The 20216-nt window shown below is 39.8% G+C and overlaps 1 protein-coding gene and 1 long non-coding RNA gene across 20 annotated transcripts in view; one reads left to right on the forward strand and one right to left on the reverse strand.

Moving 5' to 3' along the window:
• The window catches only part of MYBPC1 (myosin binding protein C1), a 106928-nt gene that overhangs the window by 47283 nt on the left and 39429 nt on the right, over nucleotides 1-20216 (forward strand). For 8 of the 11 annotated variants that reach the window (XM_072655715.1, XM_072655720.1, XM_072655716.1 and 5 more), the window contains 9 exons: nucleotides 1-149; nucleotides 1019-1136; nucleotides 3993-4044; nucleotides 7564-7617; nucleotides 13667-13833; nucleotides 14985-15117; nucleotides 16615-16739; nucleotides 18817-18922; nucleotides 19792-19958. In XM_072655715.1, the coding sequence (XP_072511816.1) occupies nucleotides 1-149; nucleotides 1019-1136; nucleotides 3993-4044; nucleotides 7564-7617; nucleotides 13667-13833; nucleotides 14985-15117; nucleotides 16615-16739; nucleotides 18817-18922; nucleotides 19792-19958 (1071 nt within the window). The remainder of the gene's footprint in view (nucleotides 150-1018; nucleotides 1137-3992; nucleotides 4045-7563; nucleotides 7618-13666; nucleotides 13834-14984; nucleotides 15118-16614; nucleotides 16740-18816; nucleotides 18923-19791; nucleotides 19959-20216) is intronic. The other 3 variants (XM_072655718.1, XM_072655724.1, XM_072655725.1) reach the window with 1 other exon arrangement.
• LOC140534564 (uncharacterized) overlaps nucleotides 1-20216 on the reverse strand; it is a 104700-nt gene that overhangs the window by 32508 nt on the left and 51976 nt on the right. For all 9 annotated transcript variants that reach the window (XR_011977367.1, XR_011977373.1, XR_011977371.1 and 6 more), the window contains exon 2: nucleotides 14-20216. This exon is cut by the window's right edge and continues 30165 nt beyond it. This is a non-coding gene — a long non-coding RNA (uncharacterized lncRNA). The remainder of the gene's footprint in view (nucleotides 1-13) is intronic.

Here is a 20216-nt window from a genome sequence, read left to right on the forward strand (position 1 = left end):
GTGAAAATATTACCTTCATAGCCAAAGTTGAGGCCAAAGATCTTCTTCGAAAACCCACTGTCAAATGGTTCAAAGGAAAATGGATGGACTTGGCCAGCAAAGCCGGGAAACATCTTCAGCTGAAAGAAACCTTTGAAAGGCAAACTCGGGTATAGTCACGACCTTCAAGTGTATTTGCTCATTGTCTTTGACTGCTGAGATAACTTTCCCCAGAGCTATAAGTAGCCCAGGTGACTGGGTCTTTGCCTAGGGTGCAACATGGTGGGGAGGGGTCATGCCCAGTATCAGCACCAGGACCAGCAGTGATGGCAGCCCATCAGCCTCCCCAGCAGTAACCTGTGGGTTTCCCTCTTTCTCAACTGAATCTGATCTTGATACTGGATTTCTTGGTTATTGGTCTTAGTGCCTTTTAAAAGAGAAGGATAACCCAGTGCTTGTCCTGGGCATCTTCCTGCTGACAACAAAGCTAGGACGATTGTGCTTAATGAAGGATTTGACTCCATTGCTGTCCCATACAATACATTTCATTTTTGTAGGTCCCCTTGTCCTTCTGATAGCCAAGACACTTTCTAAAAATTGGATCATAGATGGAAGGGAAAATGAGGCCAACATCCTTATTTTACCTCTCCCATAAACTTATAGATATGGAAACTGAGGCCCAGGGGCTTAAATCATCTCCCTAAAATGACACAGGTATGGAATGATAGGATCATAGCTTTCTACCTGGAAGGGGCTTCAGAAGCAATTGAGTCTAAACCTATAATTCTCCAGGTGAGGAAACTGAGCCCCAGGAAAGTTGTTTGATTTGCCAAAGTCATACAGGTAGCCTGCATGTAGAATTTGAACTCCCTTCATGTGGCTCCAGAGCCAGCCACTCTTTCGACCCTGTTAATGACTAATCATGAGAATGGCCATGCACGTGTATTTAGTAGTCAAATAGTCAACTTCCAAAACGTGACTATTGCGATTTTTAACTTTGTACTCGTAAGTGTGAATTATGCCAACCATCTCATTTCAGATGTACACATTTGAGATGCAGATCATCCAAGCCAAGGAGAACTATGCTGGAAACTACAGGTGTGAAGTGTCCTACAAAGACAAGTTCGACACCTGTTCCTTTGACCTGGAAGTACTTGGTAAGGTCTTCCTGATATTGACATCTTCCTAGTTCTTTGTAAGGGATACCAAACATTAGCTGGTAGGAAAGGAATTCCTTTATAAAATATTAATTTATGCCTCTGACTGAAATAGATTAAACAAGGCCACCTACTATTATGGGTTAATCTGAAAATGAATTGATAACCATCAATTTCTGTGGCTTAAAGATAGCACTATAACTAGGATGGGGCTACTAGGGCATTTCTGCTAGGTGTTAAAATTCAGAGGAAGTTGGCAGCCCTTGCAGTTCATTGGTGAAAAAGAAACTAAGCTGAGCACCTAGCTGCCTAAAGTAATTAGTTAAAATAGGAAATTAACCAGTAGCTTCATCCTCCTAGGTGCTATATCTTAGATGAGTCCTTCCTAACTTCCCTATGCCCTTTGTTTCCTGGAATCTTTGCCTATGGGCACCCTTCTTCCAAGGTCTCTATCTTACCACTGACAACTGAATTTGTCTTTAAAGGTTGGCTTGATGACCATTTTTTGTTACTTGCCCAAGATATAAAAATGCTAGATCCAATTTTGCTTCAAGAAATTACTCATCTCATTCCTCTAAGGAGCCAACCAGAGGGCATCAAACTTAGCAATGCTGTGGGTACTATTGCCAAAAAGACTGATTATACTGGGTCTGATTCCTCTCCTTCAATATTTTTTGGGTGTGGGATATTGCTCAAGACTGGAAGGATATCCAAGGTATCCTTCATACCTCTGGGAAAGTAGACTTATTTGCCTCAGGCTAGAATTGCTCATAGGTTTTGTTTAGATTTTGAAATGAAATTAGTAGGGGAAGATATACTTGAATATTACACAGATGCATAATCTTATTAGAGGAAACACTTTTCTGCTAAAGTAGATTGCAGCCTAACTGTGTCTTAGGAGATGGTATTCATAAGATACTACAGCTTTTAAGAAAATCATCTTCTGGTGATGACCCTTGCCAAATTTTGCTGGTCTAGTCCTTGGATGACAGACTCAAAGTCCACACCTAGGTTCAAAAAAGAAGCCTTCCCAGCTTAATAGGAACTCTCTGAGCTTTTTAATCATCTGGGTTAGCCTCTGAGAATCAAGATTACCTCCCCTCCCATGATGAGGCCCCAGAGTAGACCTTTAGTAGAAGAAATGACAGGGGTTAAGAATGTAAAGGTCATTTTTAAAAATTTGTACAGATAGGAAAGAATGTGTGAAACCTCACCCAGTAGTAATTTGTGTGAAAAGATCCTCATTAGCTACGGAACTTCATTATCAACCAATAATGTGATGTGTAATAGATCTTTTCCACCTCACCAAAAGAACTACGGCAAAGCTTGAGTTACACTAGAAGGGGTTTAAAGCCCAGACCACAGGAGGTAATAATCCCATGGCACCCTCCACTTCGCAGAACATAGTGGGAGGATCACACACAGCTTGAGGCCAATTGACAAACTAGAGAGTGTCTAGAAAAGCATGACTAGAACAGCGAAGGTTCTTCTCTATGTCTCATGAAGAATAAGGACAATGGGGACAGAGGGAAGAATTCTGAAGTTGCAATCAGGAGATCTGGGTTACAATTCCAAAATCACCTTATGTTCCAGAGCCTTGGTTTCCCAGTCTACAAGATGGGAGGTCAAGTCACAAGCAAGAGTGTATTAAGTGATTTCTGCGTGCTAGGTAGTATGCTAAGGACTAGGGATACAAAGGAAGACAAAAACTTTGTCCTTCCCTTAAGAAGCTCATATTCTTAGGGGAGTGGGAGACAGCATGCAAACAACCATGTACTTCTAAGAGTAAAGGAAAGGAATCTGAAAGGGGGGATGGGATTAGGCCTCTTGGAGCAGGTGAGAATCCCAATAATACTTGGAGTAAGTACTCCCCTCACAAGATTGTTGAGGAAAGTGCTTTGTAAGCCTTAACAAAAGTGAAGTATAATTATAAGAGGGATATTTAAAGAAACTGGTTGTATTTCACCTGAGAGAAGATAAGCCACCCATAGAGTTTTGGAGCTGGTGGTCTTCAGGTCTTTAAAGGTCATCCAGTCTAGGCCTTTCCGTGTTGCAGCCCAGAGAGACTTGCCTATTGTCCTACAGCTCCTAAGTGAAGAACCCAGGTCTGGATTCATGTCCTCTGACCCCAAGTCCAGTGATACTCTGTACAATCCTGTCTGGAAGCTCAACTTCCATACGTTGGGTTGCCCTTCATTTTGTATCCAAAAGACCATTCTAAGACTAACAAAGCTTAGATAATCACTTACCTTGAAGTATGCCTTAGGATTCAAGCTATTTTCCTGTACTTTTTCATACCATGTTACCAATCTAGCCCATCTATTTTATAGATAAGGAAAGGGGCAGTCAGAGAGATGAACTGGTTTTTCTTAACCAAGGTCACATAGCTAGTAAGTGTTGGAGGCAGGAGTAAGCTCATTTCATTTCCACATTCAAGGGGGAAGATTCAGGTTCAACATAATAAAGACCTTCTCATCAGTCAATGCTCTCCAACCATGGAAAAGGCTGCCTCACCAAGAGTGAGCTTGGCCTCTCTGTCAGGAGGGATACAGAAGGGATTTTCACACTGTTGGGAGGTTGCACTAGACAATCACTAAGATCATCTAAGAGACAACAGAACCACAGGATCATAGATTCAGAACAAGAAAGAACTGAAATGAGGTGAGGAAACTGAGGGTCAGAGACATTCAGTGATGGCTGTGGGCTTACATAGGTGATAAGTAGTAGAGGAAGAATTTGACTCCACTGCACCAAGCTGCATCACCTATAATCTAGATCTGCAAAAACCCTGCCCAATCTCACCCGAGGTCCTTCTCATCTTGACCATTAACTTTACTATTTTATTTTCTTTTAAAGAATCTACTGGAACCACTCCGAACATTGATATCAGATCTGCTTTCAAAAGAAGGTAACTTCAAATGAGCATCTCAGGAATGCATAGGATTCATGTAATAATAATGGATAGGATAAGGGCCTGTGTTTCCCTCCCCTCCTCACTCCACATCCCATTGAGAGGACTCCAGTCACTGGCATTCATATACCTCCTATGTGTTCAAGGCTAGATTAACTAAAGGGCTAGCGATGGGATTGGCCTTGGGGTCTACTGGAGGACCATGTCAAATTCAATGTACCATCAGTCTTAGCTCTTAGCAATTTGCTCCAGTCAAACCCACATTTTCTCAAAGGTCACATTGATCTTAAAAAGACTCTGTTTTTCTTCCTGAAACAGATTTGCTTTTCTCATGTTATGTGTATACAGTGAGCGCGCACACACACACATACACACGCACATGCACGCACACATGCACGCATTTAAAAATTTTAACTACTGAAAGGTTGTTCCTTTCTACAGTGCCTCTGGTCATCATGTAGAGAATTAAAATATCTTTCCTTTTTTTTTTTTTTTTGGCAGTCTTCTTACCTTAGCTTAGTGACAAAGCAGAGACTCAGTTTGCCCAAGACCTGCTCAAGCAGGGCTAGCATTTACATAATTCTTTAAGGTTTGCAAAATGCTTTACATATATTGTCCCATTTAACCCTCACAACAACCACCACCCCTCCCCCCTACCATGAGGTAGGTGCTATTATGCCCATTTTTCAGTTGAGAAAACTGAGGCAGAGAGGTGAAGTGACTTGTCCAGGGTTATATAGCTTGTAAGTATCTGAAGTAGGATTTAAGTCTAGGTTCTCTTCACTCCAGGGTGAGCTCTTTTTCTGCTACTTCACTATCTCTCAGTAACTGGGAGATTCCTAGATTGAAGGACTTTAAGAAATTTTCTTTTTTCTATCTCCCTAAACTTGGGAGCTGTGAAATTGCCTTTAATATTCCTCAACATCCCTTGATATGAAGTACACTGTTTGTAGAACATTATTTAAGTACATTGTTTATAGTTGTAACAATGTCAAGCTCCTCTGGGACATCTTTGTGATAAATTTACTCCTGATCCAATATTAGAGAAGATCCTTATTATTTAAGCCAAAATGTCCCCTACTATTCATGTTGAAGTAATCATGCAGATAAGCAGCTTCTGAGAGACATACAGGGTCAGAGCAGGACAGAGAGCGGTTGGGTACCTACCTAGTGGGCTGTCAGCTAAGTGATCATTTTTGTACTTTACTAGAAGCAGTGATATGAGTGTTAATGGCCTGCTGTGCTCCTAGAGACTCTCTCTAGTCTTGTCTAGTTAGTTGACATCATGGGAAGCATGGCTGCTTTGGGAAGGCTAAACCCCTGCCAAGTTGGAGTCAAATAATCTTGGGCCACTTGGAAAATGACTGTCTTTTAGACATGCGTTTTAGGACTTTTTTTTTCAAAAAATAGCTTAGTTACGTAAGCAAATCTAAGAAACCAGTATAAAAAAAAAAATGTATTGGAGTCATACATAAAGTATGGGCCAAGATTTGGCTCATAAGGTTTAGAAATGTGTTTCTTTATTCTTTTTTTAAGTCCATATATTATTTCCTTTACATGGCATAAGACAGGTAGTGCCAAAGACTTGCCATCCATGTTGCTTTTCATCTAAAGACCACAGAGCTTTCAATGCATTTGACAAACTCTTAACTTATACATCAGAAAGCCCCTGCCCCAGTACTTATCCTGCCATGGAAATAGGCATCATTTAAATATGCATTGTCCAAATTAAAGTACTGAATAGCAGGGTGAAAAAAGAGTCTGACAAAACATAAACACCTAATATGATTTTGGCAAATGTAGAAGGGATGAATAATAATCTGGTCAGAATAGATGGATTAGAAAGGAGCTTAAATAGTTTGCAGAAGAAGCTCACACTACAAATAGCCCTGCCCCTTACTGCCATTCCTTGACTGATGAAAGTTAATTTGATATGGTACTAACTCTTTAATCAGGCTAAATATTTTGCCCAATGTGGCATCTGTCATTTTATTCATTAAATCTAAAAAAAAAAATTATCTTGAATTAGAATCTTTGTTTCAAAGCAATGAAAACACTATGATTAGACATTTTTAATTTATTTTTAAACATACTTGCCCTTGTACTACCTTAGTCAATGAAAATGTAAATGTTTCTTTAATTAATGAACCAACAAATGAAATAATATTTACTATTTCCTAATAACCCTGTAGACAACTTTCTTTTTCCTTTTTGGAAAAATGACACTGCAGTACTTCAAGTCCTGGTACCCTCCCTGTCTCTAAACACAGTTTTTAAGCGGGGCATTACAATTATTTGTCTCAAAAAATAGCTTGTATTTTGAACAGGTTTATTCCACAAGGAAGAGAAAAGACCTAATAGACAAATTTATGTTCTTGGAAATATAGAAATGTGCATACCTCAGAAGGGCCTCTCCTTGCTCCAAATGTTTGCTATTAATTTAAAATAAATTTTTTGGAAACATTTTTTTTTCCTGGAAACGTTATAAATTGTGTATTGTATGCACATTGTTTTTTTTAACCCCACAGACGCTTTCTTAGAAAACTATAAATAACATTTGTAAACAGCAGGAAACAAAACCTCCATTTTAAATTTTAAACATGTAAGTAAATGGTACCATTTTGATGTCAATTCTTTAGCTTCTGCTCAGTCTCAGTTAAACCTCCAGCTAAAAAGGTGACTGCATGCCAAATCCAAGATGCATTCTTCTATAGGAGATAATTTATCAAATAAATCGTAGAAGCTTCATTGCCAATTCAGTGAAGCCCAAAGAAACTGTTTCTTTACAGGCTTTAAAAGAAAGAAAAAAAACTCAAGTAAATATTACTGCTGTAACCACAAAATGAATTAATTTCCGAATAAAACCAAAAGGAATGCATCTTTAAATAAGCTACCCTCTATCTCCACCTTGGAAACATACATAATGTTGAATTTTTTTTTTCTTATGAACATGTCATCTGAGTCATTTACTCATTGACACCACCAGGGTAACTTGGGCTATGAGGCTTTCTTCTGTGTTTTTAACACTGGTATTCTTTAGAAAAAAGCCAATCTCTGTCTCCCTGCATGACAGAGATCATTAAAGTCCTTTGTCTAGACCTCAAAGTTGCACAAACAAAGTACTTTCTGTTGGTTGGCTTGAATGCATTTGTGTTGCTCAGTTATAACACAAATCTACGCAACTTGATATATATGCAATCTACGGAATATGGGTACTTTGCTGGGTCTGTGATCTCATCAATGTGAATTTTCCTTCCCATGATGCAAATCACAGAAACTCTTCTGAAACTGGAGCATAACACAAGTCCTTGTGTTGACTTTTCCACAAGTGTACCTGCTATAAATGGAAACTGTCCCTTGTGTGAAAAAAAATACAAGTTTGTGTTGGTTTTAGTCCTGTTCCTGGTGTGTCAAAAAAAAAAATTGCATATACGTTTTCTCTCGAGTGTTTGCAATGGACGGTGGTCTTTGTCTCAATGAGTAAACACTGGTTTGCTTTTCTTTTATTAACAACAGTGAAGGACAAGAGGATGCAGGGGAACTTGACTTTAGTGGTCTCCTGAAACGTAGGTGAGCACCAATGGTGAAGGGAGGAGCTGTGTGCTGGAAACCTTTAGCTTTGTGCACAGAAAAGTCAAGTTTAAAATGAATTGTCTTTCTTCCTAACATGTTTTGCCTGGAGAGCATAACAGCATCAACTAAGAAAATAGAGAAAGGAAAGAATTGCCTATTCATTTGAAAGATTTTAGTAAATGCTTTAAATGTTCAAAAATCTTTTGAAAAACTTGTTTGTGAAACTTCACATTTTTACTGTCTGGGGATGGGAAGATGTGAAAATTGGGATTGGTGTAGACAGATCTCTTCTGTACAGCATGCAAACCTTAAGATTTATTATTATTAGATGAGTCACTAGACTAGAAATTCAGTTGTAGAAAATCTATCACCTCTGGTTAATTATTAAAACAAAGGGCGTTAACTCAGTACCTTGCATTTGATAAAAAGCTCAATTCATTTGGATTTTTAAGATTTTACTAGGATCTCTTTTCTCTTGCATTTAATCATTTTCGAGATGCTTTACAGAAGCAATCTGCTTTGATCCTCCCCTCAGCCCTAAGAAGCAGACAGATGAAATGGAGTTTCCATCCTTACGCAGCTGAGACAGCCAAGGTTCAGAGAGAAACTTACAAAACATCACACGACTAGAGAGGGAAGAATCATAGATTTCCAGACCCCCTAATCTGGTGCTCTTTTCAGGACCCTGCCTTTGTCACAAGATCAGATATGATTGGTCACGGTAATACCTTTTGATCAGATTTGACAGAAGGTATAGCTCCTAAAATACCAAACACTGGGCATAAAAGGTTCTAGGAGATTTTCACGTCTTTCTTTGGGTCATGCCAGGTGGGAAAAAAAAAGAGTCAGCATGTTTCTTAACTACTTGTACAACATTGGCCATTCTGTTGAAACCTCTGCAGTTTAATAGGATTATAGATATAAGGCTGGCAGGGACCTCAGAGGCCATATAGTCCAATGCCTTCATTTTACACAGATGGAAATGAAGGCTCAGGGAAGAGACTCATACACAACCAGTCTGGGAGGCAAATTTGAGTTCTTGGTAGCTATTTTTTTGTTATATTTATATTTTACAAAACAAATTTAAAAGTGACCTGGGAGGAGACCTCCCCAAACTGGACTAGCTTGATCCTTCTAAATTAACAATTCAATAAGTTGATTGTGACTTTCATTTTGCCCTAAGGTCAAACTTTGTACTTTTTGTTCTATTTTTTAAAAAGTACTAAAATTCTCCAATGCAATTTTACTTGAAATGAACTAAGCTTGTGTTTTCTCTCTTGACTCTTATTGTAGATGCTACTCTGAACCTGCCCCCTAAAGATTTTTGTATAGGGATTTCACAGAATCTTTTTTCAATAATTAACCAATTGGCATAATATTGACCACTTATACACTCAGAGCCATAACTTGGCCTGGACCAACAGAACTTTGTCCCAGGATGACATAATTTAGATGACACACTAGTTACCCTAGTTACTAAACCCTCCTTCGTACTCAAATGAATTTATCCTAATTGCTTCCATTGCTTTCACATTCTGAATTACAAAGTTGGTTTGAGGATACTTTTGTGGTGCTTCTCCCAGATATGTTGCTGTTCCAGCACCAAGATTGCTACTTATAGTTTCTGCATTTATTTAATATTTGTAGAATACTATGCTAGGTAATATGAGGAGTACTAATGGTCCCCGCCCTTAGGAAATGTATGATTTCATCCAAGATGTCAAGACAAAAGCACATGAAAAATATTAAAAACCAATACAAGATAGCCTATGACAAAGTACTAAATCAAGAACATAATTTGGTTTATGAACAATAAAAATTTTTTAAAAAGCAAACCTGGTCATACCAGGTATTTGTAAGGACAAAGGAAAGCATTATCAAACTACAAGACCATAAAAGATAAGAAAAGAGAAATATTAGACAAAGTAGATAGCCTGTCTCCTTTTTTCATTCTCTTCACATCCCTATGATTTTTTTTTTACTTCATCAACTAGACTGATATTGTCATGTAAGACTATATTCTTTTAACATGCTTTACTAATGTAATAATATGTTTCAGTTACTATTGACTGTAAGTTTTTCTATGGCTTTGTGAATTGCATGCATTTTCATCGTAAGATATGGTTGCCATCTCTACTTCTCTATTAATGTATAAAGTAAGATATCATTAATATTAACATCATTACATTACAAAGCGTCATTACAACCAAAAATTCTTGGAAATCAAAAGATCTCTAGACTTTGGGCTCTTCCAGTAATATTTAACAGGATCAATTTTTACTGTAATTAGATGATGCAGGTCCTCCATTAAAAGTCTGCTCCAAAGAGATAGGGTTTATTATAGGTGCTTTAGTACTTTATACAAAAAAAAAAAATTAGTTAATGGAACTGCCAAGTAATTTATATTTTATGGAGATGGGGTTGTTTATATAAGTTCAACCTAAAAGATGAAATTTGAGGAATCTGGATAAGATCTATTATTTTTTTTTCTCTACTATTGCTTAAAACAACAGAGTAGAGCTAGAACAGATGGGCGGAAATTCCAAAGGGGTAAATTTAAAGGTGATGTAAAGAAAGTCTTGCTAACAATTAGAAATATCCTGAAGTGGAGCAGGCTGCCTTGGTAAGTAGTGAGTTCCCCTCACTGGAGGTCTTAAGCAAAGGTTACTTGGGTCTATTCTAGACAGACCCTTTTTCCAGTAGACGTAGGAATAGACTTCTGGGGTCCTTTCTGGTCCAACATTCTGTGACTCTGGTAAGCAGATATGTGTAGCAGACAAGCTGAGAAAATGTAGTTAGAGTAGTTGTAAGTACTGTAGGTATAATATATATACTGCAGGTACATATGGACTTTGTTCCAGGGTCCCATAATATAGAAGGAGCTAATAGCGACTGTAGTCCTTTGGCAGCTCAGAAATAATCCCTAGTTAGCAAGAAAAAGTAATTTCGAATAGGAAGCTAGAAGGCTGCCTCCTTTCCTGGGGTCATAGCCCAGCTGAGGGGACTCCCCCTCAGCTGACTCTCTGACTTACACCTCCACCTATTTTGTGCAGCTCACTCTAGAGCTCTGAGTGCAATAATCAGAAAGTCCATAATGTTACTATACTCATATTCAATTCAGCAACAGCTTAGTGGTGACTCCTGTTGCTGACCCCTTGTGCTCCTCCAGCAGAATGTCAGGAGAAAGGAAGAAAGCAGTTCTTGATATATACAGCATTTACCAACAGGTCTTGGGGTCTGGGAGTGGGTGGAAAATTGGTGAAGTTGGCTTTAAGAAACCACACCAAGGATGCCAATCCTTCCTTCATCAGCTTGTAAGACACCATCAGGAAAACCAAAGAGTCACAGAATATAAAAACTTGAAGGGCCCTCAGAGATCATCTAATCCAAGGATTCTTAACTTTTTCTGTGCCACAAACCCAGACCCAGTCTCATGAAGCCTATTGACCCCTTCTCAGAATAAAGTTTTTAAAAGCACAAAACTAATCATTTTGAAATAGTTGTCATGTCTTTTTTAATTCATGGACGCCAGCATAGGAACTTCTGATCTCAACCAAACTCTCTACTTTATAGATGAGAAAACAGGGGCCCCCAAAGGGCAAGCTATCTCCCTAGAGCACCCCCTTGAGTTCAGCATTATTAAGTTTGACAGTGATACCCTAGATTCTTTTCACACATAGCAGAATGGTGCCTTAAATGTATACATATAGAGATACATAGTTTTAAAAACAAGTCCAAATATACACAAAGGCTCCAAGCGACATTGATGGCAGGCTGATTTTATGGCAGGCCAGGACCTATGTGTGGCCCTTAGCATGACTTATCATAGCAGTAGGCAGTCCTCAAAGTGAAGTAATATTTTAGTGGCACCAATTGCTACAGTGTCCACAGGCCTGTGACATTTTGACTTGGTTCAGGCGGAAAAAAATAACATATCTATATCTATATGTCTATGCATGCACATTTTTGGTTGCAATTCTCCAAATCTTCCTGCTGAAAAATTCAGAGTATGTGTTTGTGACAAAGCCTGCTTACAGGCTATAGATGTGGGGAATCTTTTGAATGATTACCAATGTCCCAATCTCAGAACAATTTTCTCATAAAACTTTCCAGTTTCCCTCAGTTTACCGAGGGGTTGTAACCATTGCTTCAATAAACTGAATATAAGGGCTCTGGCTTTAGGATTTTCAGGGCATATTCTCACATCACCTGCCTAAGTCATTTCTAGACTTCCAGAGGCAGAGCTGTTCTATTGGGAAATTGCCTAATTCATACTAATAATTCATCTGAGACATTCTGTTCTGCCAGAGATTTATAGCAACATTCTCTACCTAGTGAGGTGGCTAAAGCTCTAAGTGGATGATCAAGCCTACCAGAAAAAAGTCAGAGGAATAGGTAACCCAGTCCCATGTAAACAGAAGTCCCCCTTTCCCAACCCCTACTACATTGTAATAGCCCCCAATGCAAGGATCATACGATACATCTATGAGAAACCCTGAAAGAAATGTACTTGACATGACTAGTCAGGTAAGAACATCTGTCAGCTTTTACATTGGTTTCCATACTGCTTTCATTAAATTTCACATAGGAAGAATCGCATCCAAACCAACATGATTCACAGTAAGTACTTGTAAAATCTTAAAGTCAAACTAGCTGAAGACTGAGCAGCATACAAAGTCACATCAGAAACATTCAGCTGTGTGCTCAAAGATGCGTTTCATCTTGAGCCAAGATTCAATGTTTTTGGTCTCTACAAAGGGGGAGGTTGTAGACATGTCCATCCCATAGCTGAAAGGCTTCTTTGATCAGTAACCAAAGGTTTGTTGGAACCTTCCAGTCTTTCATCACTGATGTGTCCACAGCAAACAGCCACTTTCACAGTTGGCCATGGAACTCCAAGAAAACAATAGGTTCCCAAGCCATGCTAGAAACAGAAACTTTAAACTTTATCCTTTTCCTGTGTTCCTTGCCAAAATGCTCACCTCTTTTAGGGAAATGCATTTTCCAGAGCATGTTTGTATCTATAATAAAAATCAAACATGCCAAAAATTTTAGTGTAGCCATTAGAGAAACAATTTGAAATGGTTGATTTGTAGAAACCCAGCTTGGCAAAGATAAAAGTTTAGTGGCATTTCAATGTCAACAAGCGAGTCCTCTCTCCAAATCCACCCGACCAGTATTATTCTTCTCAGCTCACTTCCAGTAGTTCACCACAGGGTTCTACTCAATATTTTGGAAACCATCTTCTGGATCAGAGAAACAGGTGGGCTGTCCATAATTTCTCAAAACAATAACATTTAATTTTTTAAACTGGCTTTTATCAAATAAGTGGTTTTAAAACCAATACTTTTATAAATCAACATTTGTAAATACTATATGTGTGCACATACACATGCGTATAGTAGAGACTTACCCTTAGATTTCATTGTAGAGCCTTTGAGGCTTCCCTATGACACTAAGAGATTAAGTGATTTGCCCAGAGTCACATAGTCAGCTTGTATCAGATAAGGGCCTTGAACCCTGGACTTCCTGACTCTGAGGCTAGTTCTCTATCCATTATACCACACTGTTTTTCATGCATAGTACTTATTTCTTTTTATTGTCTATTAACATCAAAATCTTCTAATATTAAGTTCATTTTTTAATGAATCCATTATCCAAATATGAGCATTTAAGCTCTTCTGGAGCATCACCAAATTCAAGTTCTAACGAGATATTATCAAAATAGCTTTCAAAAATGAGAAGAGAGAAGGGGGAAAAAAACAAGGGCAGAGTATTTATGAAACAAAAATCATCTCTTGCTATTTCAAATAGGAAACTTTATGACCAGAAAAACTAAAACACTATTTTCAGTAAGTGACTGTGTTTCTATGGACCTGAAAGTTCCCCTAAAATTTAATTCAAAGACAATGAGACCAACTGTCTATTTCTCAGACCTTTGGTGGGAATTTTGGTATCTTCTCTGTCATGTTCATCTTGGTCTATCCCTTCTTCAAAGGACAGGGTAGCTCTGCCCCGGATGGCTAATGCCCTTTGCCTTTGGTAGGGAAATCAAACAGCAGGAAGAAGAGCCACAAATAGATGTGTGGGAGCTTCTGAAGAATGCCAAACCCAGTGAATACGAGAAGATTGCCTTTCAGTACGGCATCACCGATCTGAGAGGCATGCTCAAGCGACTGAAGCGCATGAAGAGGGTTGAGAAGAAAAGCGCAGGTATGGAGAAAGTGCAATTCTTTTTTAAATACCCGCAATGTTGCTTGGATTTTTTTTATAGCTAAAATTAAAAGGTTAAGCCAAGTAGCCAGAGGCAAATGGGATGTGGAGCTGATGGAGAGGGAGATGGAAATTAAGGGAGATGTAGAAATTAACACCAAAACTGATCATTAATTCCTACAGTGTTTTTGTATGCTTTTCCAAGGGTGTACAGCTATAATTCTCACCCTGTGGATAACAGAGCTTACTTTGAGAATTTGGAGTCACAAAACATTCCAATTATGCTTTAAGAAGAAGGTTATACCAATAGCATTTATACATGCTATGCCAGCATGTTTCTATGGAAAGAGCCCTGGCTTGGGAGTCAGAGGCCCCAGGTTCTAATCTTACCTCTTCTGCTTACTATCTGTGTGACCTTGGGGAAATCATTTGAGCTCTTAGGGCCCCAGTTTTCTCATTTGGAAAATGAGAGGGTTGGATTAGATGATCTCTGAGCTCCCTTCCAACCTGAGATCCATGATCTGATTTACAAGTGAAGTTCAGAAAGTAATTTGCCCACGATCACACAGCTATTAAGTGTTAGAGACAGGATTTCAACCCAGACTTTTCTAGCTCCAAGTCTTGCGCTCTGTATACCATGTTGATAGAATTCATTTCCATGTGAGACTCTGGAAAATGACCTTTGTTATGCAGAAAGTGCAAAATCATGCTAATCATATTAGAAGGGATTACATTGAAAGAATAAATGTTTCCTCTCATTTTAGATCCTTTTAAATGTTTACATTTCTGGTGCTCTCACTCTGGAAGACACCAGCAAATTTTCAGGGCAATGTCTCAGAGTCACTGAAAAGACAATTTCTTTCTTTATTTTACCCGTTTTTAAAAATATATATACATATAGTTTCTTTTTCAAGTCTCAGTTTCTTAAAGTGTGTCTACACTGCATACACAAAATAGACACGGAACCTAAAAGCTTGTTTTGAGGCTTGACAATTGAGTATGGAGAATACAAAAATGAATTGTCCTTTGGTGAACTATTTACAGGCACTCTCATTGTTAGTGAATCTTTCTATTTTTCTTATTTAAATTCTTGGTCCTCATCCTTTTGTTTTCCTGTTTCTAATAATCCTCCTTCTTCCTTTCCCTTCCAGCTTTTTCCAAAATTCTAGATCCTGCCTACCAGGTAGACAAAGGTGGTAAAGTCAGATTTGTGGTGGAACTGGCAGACCCGAAGTTAGAAGTGAAATGGTTCAAAAATGGACAAGAAATAAGGCCCAGTACAAAGTAAGTGTTGAATGAATGGATACTGATGAGATCCTGGATTTAGAACTGTGGGTGGGGCAGGGGGGAGGACCTCTGAGGCCATTTTGCAGATGAGAAAACTGAGGTGAAGAGGTTTGAATTCCCTTGCCTGAGACCACCCAAGCAATCAGTGACAGAGCCATAGTCTAAACCCTGGACCCTGTGTGTTACTACTTGTGAATAAAATACTAATTTGACCTCACACTGCTTCAAGTTTTGGTGGACAGGCATTTGTTTGTTGTGATAGCCATTGCCAAAAGGTACAATGACGAAAGGGAAACTGGAGCCCAGCACTTGGGCACATTTGGAATTCTGGTGTTGTGTAGACAAAACATGGAGACACAGACTGTGTAACAGTTCTTACTCTTTGACCTTCTGCTTTATGTAAGACTGATCAGCCTTCACAACATCAGAATCCACTCCTAACAGTCCGATTCTTAGATTGAGCACTTGGGCATGTTACGTAAATAGAAGCATCTTGGTGTAGTGGGTCAGTCTTACAAGACCTGAGTTCGAGCCCTGCCTCTGACAAAGGCTGTGTGACCCTGGGCAAGTCACTCAACCTCGCAGTGCCCCAAGTGATTCTCTGAGACTGAGAGTGACAGCAAAGAAAATCAATGAGTATTCTCTATGGCAGTGAAATTTCTTGTGTGGATCCTACCCCAAAAGTAAATAACAAAATAATTTGTGAGATATAAGAGGGGGAAAGCTGAAATGTTTCCTAATAATCAGAGAAATTCATGATTCCCAGGCAGTATGTCAGGGAGTAAACCAAGTTCTGGGCTTAGAGTTGGGAAGACTTTAGATTCAGATCCTGCCTGTGAAGTATTCTAGCCTGGTGAGGATGAGCAAGTCTTTTCACCTCAACTGAACCTCAGGCAACCCTCTAAAACTTGTTAGTCAAGGAGTATTTATTGAGTACCTACCATGTGCCAGGCACTGTGGCGAGCTAGGACTGAAAATACGAAAGAAATCCCTGAAGCAGTTTATAATCTAATGAAGGAATAAAACATAGAAAAGGAAGTCAAAGGCAGCCAGGGGACGAGAAACTCTGGGCATGAGGGAGTCAGGAGCAAGTCCGGAGAAGCCAGCAAGGAGGCAAACAAAAGATGGTGAGCCTGGGTGCTTCCTGAAATGGAGGCTGTGGAAGGAGCTGGCCCCGGAACAGAGGGAGAGGCCCCCAGGCAGCAGCTGCAGACCAGGGAGGTGGGAGTTCCAGGGCTGACATGGTCCCGCAGGATCAAGTGTTTCCTGTCAACAAAGTCAGTTCCCAGGTGAAAACATTCATTATCCTTGACCATTAATGCAGAATTCATGCCGTAAATGAAAAGCCAAAAGAATAGGTCAGATTTCCACATTCAGAGATGTTCAATTTAAGTTGACACTGACCAACTTGGTTTTTCAATGGTCAAATTGAGTCAGAACAAAAGATGTCAATTTTACTAACACGAGTTTTCCTCCTGTTCCTTTCTAAAACAGATACATCTTTGAGCACAAAGGATGCCAAAGAATCATGTTTATCAATAACTGCCAGATGACAGATGATTCTGAGTACTATGTGACAGCTGGGGATGAGAAATGTTCCACGGAACTCTTTGTAAGAGGTAAAATTACTTAAATGATTTTTTTTTTCTGTTTTAAAGCAGCTGCTTCTTTCTCCTCTTGGGTTAATGACCTGAGAATTCCTCCTTCAAGCTACTATCTTGCCTACTATCCTGGATGCACTGGGACTAACTTTAGAAGTCAGGATCTTAAAGATTATATAGACTACAAGAAAGACCGCTGGTGCCAGTTGGAGGAATTCACTCAGATGTCCTCTAGGTCTTTGCTTTGTAAAAAGTGTTTGATGACCTTCTGGCCTGTTTGAACAGCTGTTTGCTGATGCCTTTCCTGCATTCCTTCATTTTCAGCAACATCCTCTCTGCTTTTCATAGTTATTCCCTGCTCCCCATCCACAGCCCAAAGTCAAGAGATTGGGAATGTCTCTGGAGAATAATTAAGTAGAGAAGACCCCAACCCCTTGACATTCCAACAGGAAATTCTAAAAATTAAAATATCTCAGTCACACAGTTTGGCAACTAAAACTCTCCTTCAACCAGGATCCCAGAGCTTTAAAAACAAGCATTTAATCTTTGTAGTAAAAGTATGGAAATTCTGCCCTCAAGGGAGTGGAGATAGTAAAATGTGACACAGAGAGGGGTTTGCATTTCCACTTGACAAAATAAGTCCTTGGATTTTCAGAGTAAAATGTAACCTCATATCCAAAAACTTTGTGTTGGGTGTTCTTTCCCCACCCTGGGGTGGATCTGATATATCAGGCTACTGCTGGTAAATCGGTAGGTGTGTGCAATCTGAAAAAGATTGATAACCCCTACTAATTAAATCTATCTACAGCCTTAGGTTCTTAAAATCAGTAAAACTAGGTTTTTTTCTGCTGTTGCTTAAGGCTGTGGACCATATGAGGAATCCCCCTGAGGCAGCATGGGGATACTATGAGTTGATAACTCAATTTGGAGTCAGAGAACCTGGGTTAAAATCTTGGTTCTGCCATTTACTTCCTGTGTGACATAGTCTCTTAATCCAGACCCCACCCCAGGTCCCAGTTTCCTCCTCTGTAAAAGGAAAGGAGTAGACTACATGACCTCTGAGGTTCCTTCCAACTCTAGGAGGTCCATGATCCCATAGACCCATATTCATTCATACCACAAAAATCTGGCTCTATGCCCATCTACCTAAGTTTAGGCTTTCCCTTTTTTCATTCCTTTCTTCATCCATACCCAGCTTCTTTACTGGAGAGATAATGGATCAGTCCCAGTACAACACCGAAGCTTCTAAAAGACCTCCATTTGCTGAGAGATCATTTGTAGAGTGGTACTGTTTGAATCCTGTTCCAAGATGAATACCATGGTCCACTCTATATTCTCTTTACTGCAAAATGCACTCAGAATGGAAAACTTGAGACCTATGCCAGCCTGGGTTCTTAACCTGGTGTCCAGGAATAGATTTCAGAGTGGCTCTGAAATTGCATGGGGGAGGCGGGGAATCACATCTTTATTGTCATTCACTTTTGGTTTCCTTCATAATCCTATGTATTTTCTTTTATGTATTTAAAAACAATGATTCTGAGAAGAGTCCCTAAGCTTCACCAGACCACCTTGGGGGTCCAAGACATAAGAAAGGATGTGAATCCTTGTTCTAGACTAGTGGTTTCCATTGAATTTTATAAATTCTTTCTTTCATCAGAAATATCGACCATAGATGCCACTTTAGGAATGCTAGCAAACCCTTCTCTTTCTCTTTATCTATTACAGTCAAGAAAACCTGGATTCAGGTCTTGCCTTTGATACATGTAGGCTTTGTGACCCGAGACAAGTAACCTAATTTCTCAGGGTTCTAGGTAACTCTCTAAAACTAAGTTGCAGGGAAGGTTCTGATTTGCACTGGAACCTCCCTCCATCAGTTGGAGCACAGTTTATATTAAATCATAGTGTAGCTCATCTCCCTATCTCTACTATGTCTGTACCAGCTCAAAGGTGGAACCACTGATAAACAAGTGGGGGAAGGAGTGGCATGTTCTTCAGAGCCCTCCAGGAGAGGCGTATGGTTGGTCAGGAATCAGAGGATGAAAGTCTGTGTGACCAGGGCCTCTGATGACTTTGGTTCATTTGTCTGTCACTCTAGAGCCCCCAGTAATGGTGACCAAACAGCTGGAAGACACCAAAGCCTACTGTGGGGAACGAGTAGAGCTGGAGTGTGAGGTATCTGAGGATGACGCCAATGTGAAATGGTAAACAGCTGTTCTTCCACCCAAGGGGTCTGGACATTTTCAAATGGACAAAAATTAGAACACAAATACAGCCTTTGGCCCACATGATCTCTTGGGAAAGTATCCCACTGTATAGTGCCAAGGTGCCATCCTTGGACCAAAGGAGGACTTAATGGTACCTCACATCCTGGGTCTTATTTCCTAACATGTCAAAATAGATTCTTCATTAAAATGGTGATGAAAGTTTGGGGAAATTTAACCCCCAGGACAGATCACAATCTGAATATGCCTGGTCTATGTAGAGAGCAGCCAAAGGTTGCCAAAAGCACTTTTGTAAATGGAAGTTATCACTGCTCTTGGGAGAGATAGGAGTAGTTTCTTCCATGTTTATGCTGACATTTGCAGAATTGAATCCTGAAATTAAGATGATTTGGCCTAAGTAACACAAACGGTAGAATAGGAATCCTTTGAAGTAGATGAATTCTAGTTTAGAGCGAGAGCTCTATTTAAAAGGGTCCCATCACTGTCCTATTTGAAAATTTGGTGAATGTAATCTTTAACAGCATTTTTCAAGGGCCTTTTGTGAAATAAGACTCCACTTATGAGGGGCCCAGATTCACAGAATAAGAAGGTGATCATCTCATTGCCCTCTGCCCTCCTCAGTCAGCCTCTGGGGTACTGTGCTCAACTCTGACTGCCTTAGTTTAAGAAGAGACCCTGAGAAGCGGGGGTGGGGGAGGCATCCAGAGGAAGGCAAAGTCTGGCCAGGTCAGGCAAGACAGCTCTGGCAACTCTGGTTGTGTCTCAGATGGGGAAGGAGGAGTTTAAGCCCCCCAGACATTCCTAGTTCTCCATTCATGATGTAGACATGGTTCTCATTTTTCAACCAGGTTTAAGAATGGTGAGGAGATTATCTTTGGCCCAAAGTCCAGATATCGGGTCAAGGTGGAGGGAAAGAAGCACATCTTGATCATAGACGGGGCCACCAAGGCAGACACTGCTGAGTACTCCGTCATGACCACGGGGGGACAGTCCTCTGCCAAACTTAGCGTGGACCGTAAGTCTTCCTACCCTGCATTTTAGATATCCATGATTAGACTGCTTCTCACTTTTGTCAATACTGAGTACAAGAAATTAAGGCAGCATGGTGCAGTAGAAAGTATGTTGGATCTGAAATCCAGAAGATCTGAGTTTGGATCCCAGCTTGCTTGCTAACAGCCTGCTTGATGCTGGGCACATCATCCACCTCCCTGGGGTTCAATCTCCTCAGTTGTAAGAGGAGGGGTAAGTCAGATGACCTCCAGCTAGAAATCTG

This window comes from Notamacropus eugenii, chromosome 3, assembly GCF_028372415.1.
Source record: "Notamacropus eugenii isolate mMacEug1 chromosome 3, mMacEug1.pri_v2, whole genome shotgun sequence".
Lineage (NCBI taxonomy): Eukaryota > Metazoa > Chordata > Mammalia > Diprotodontia > Macropodidae > Notamacropus > Notamacropus eugenii.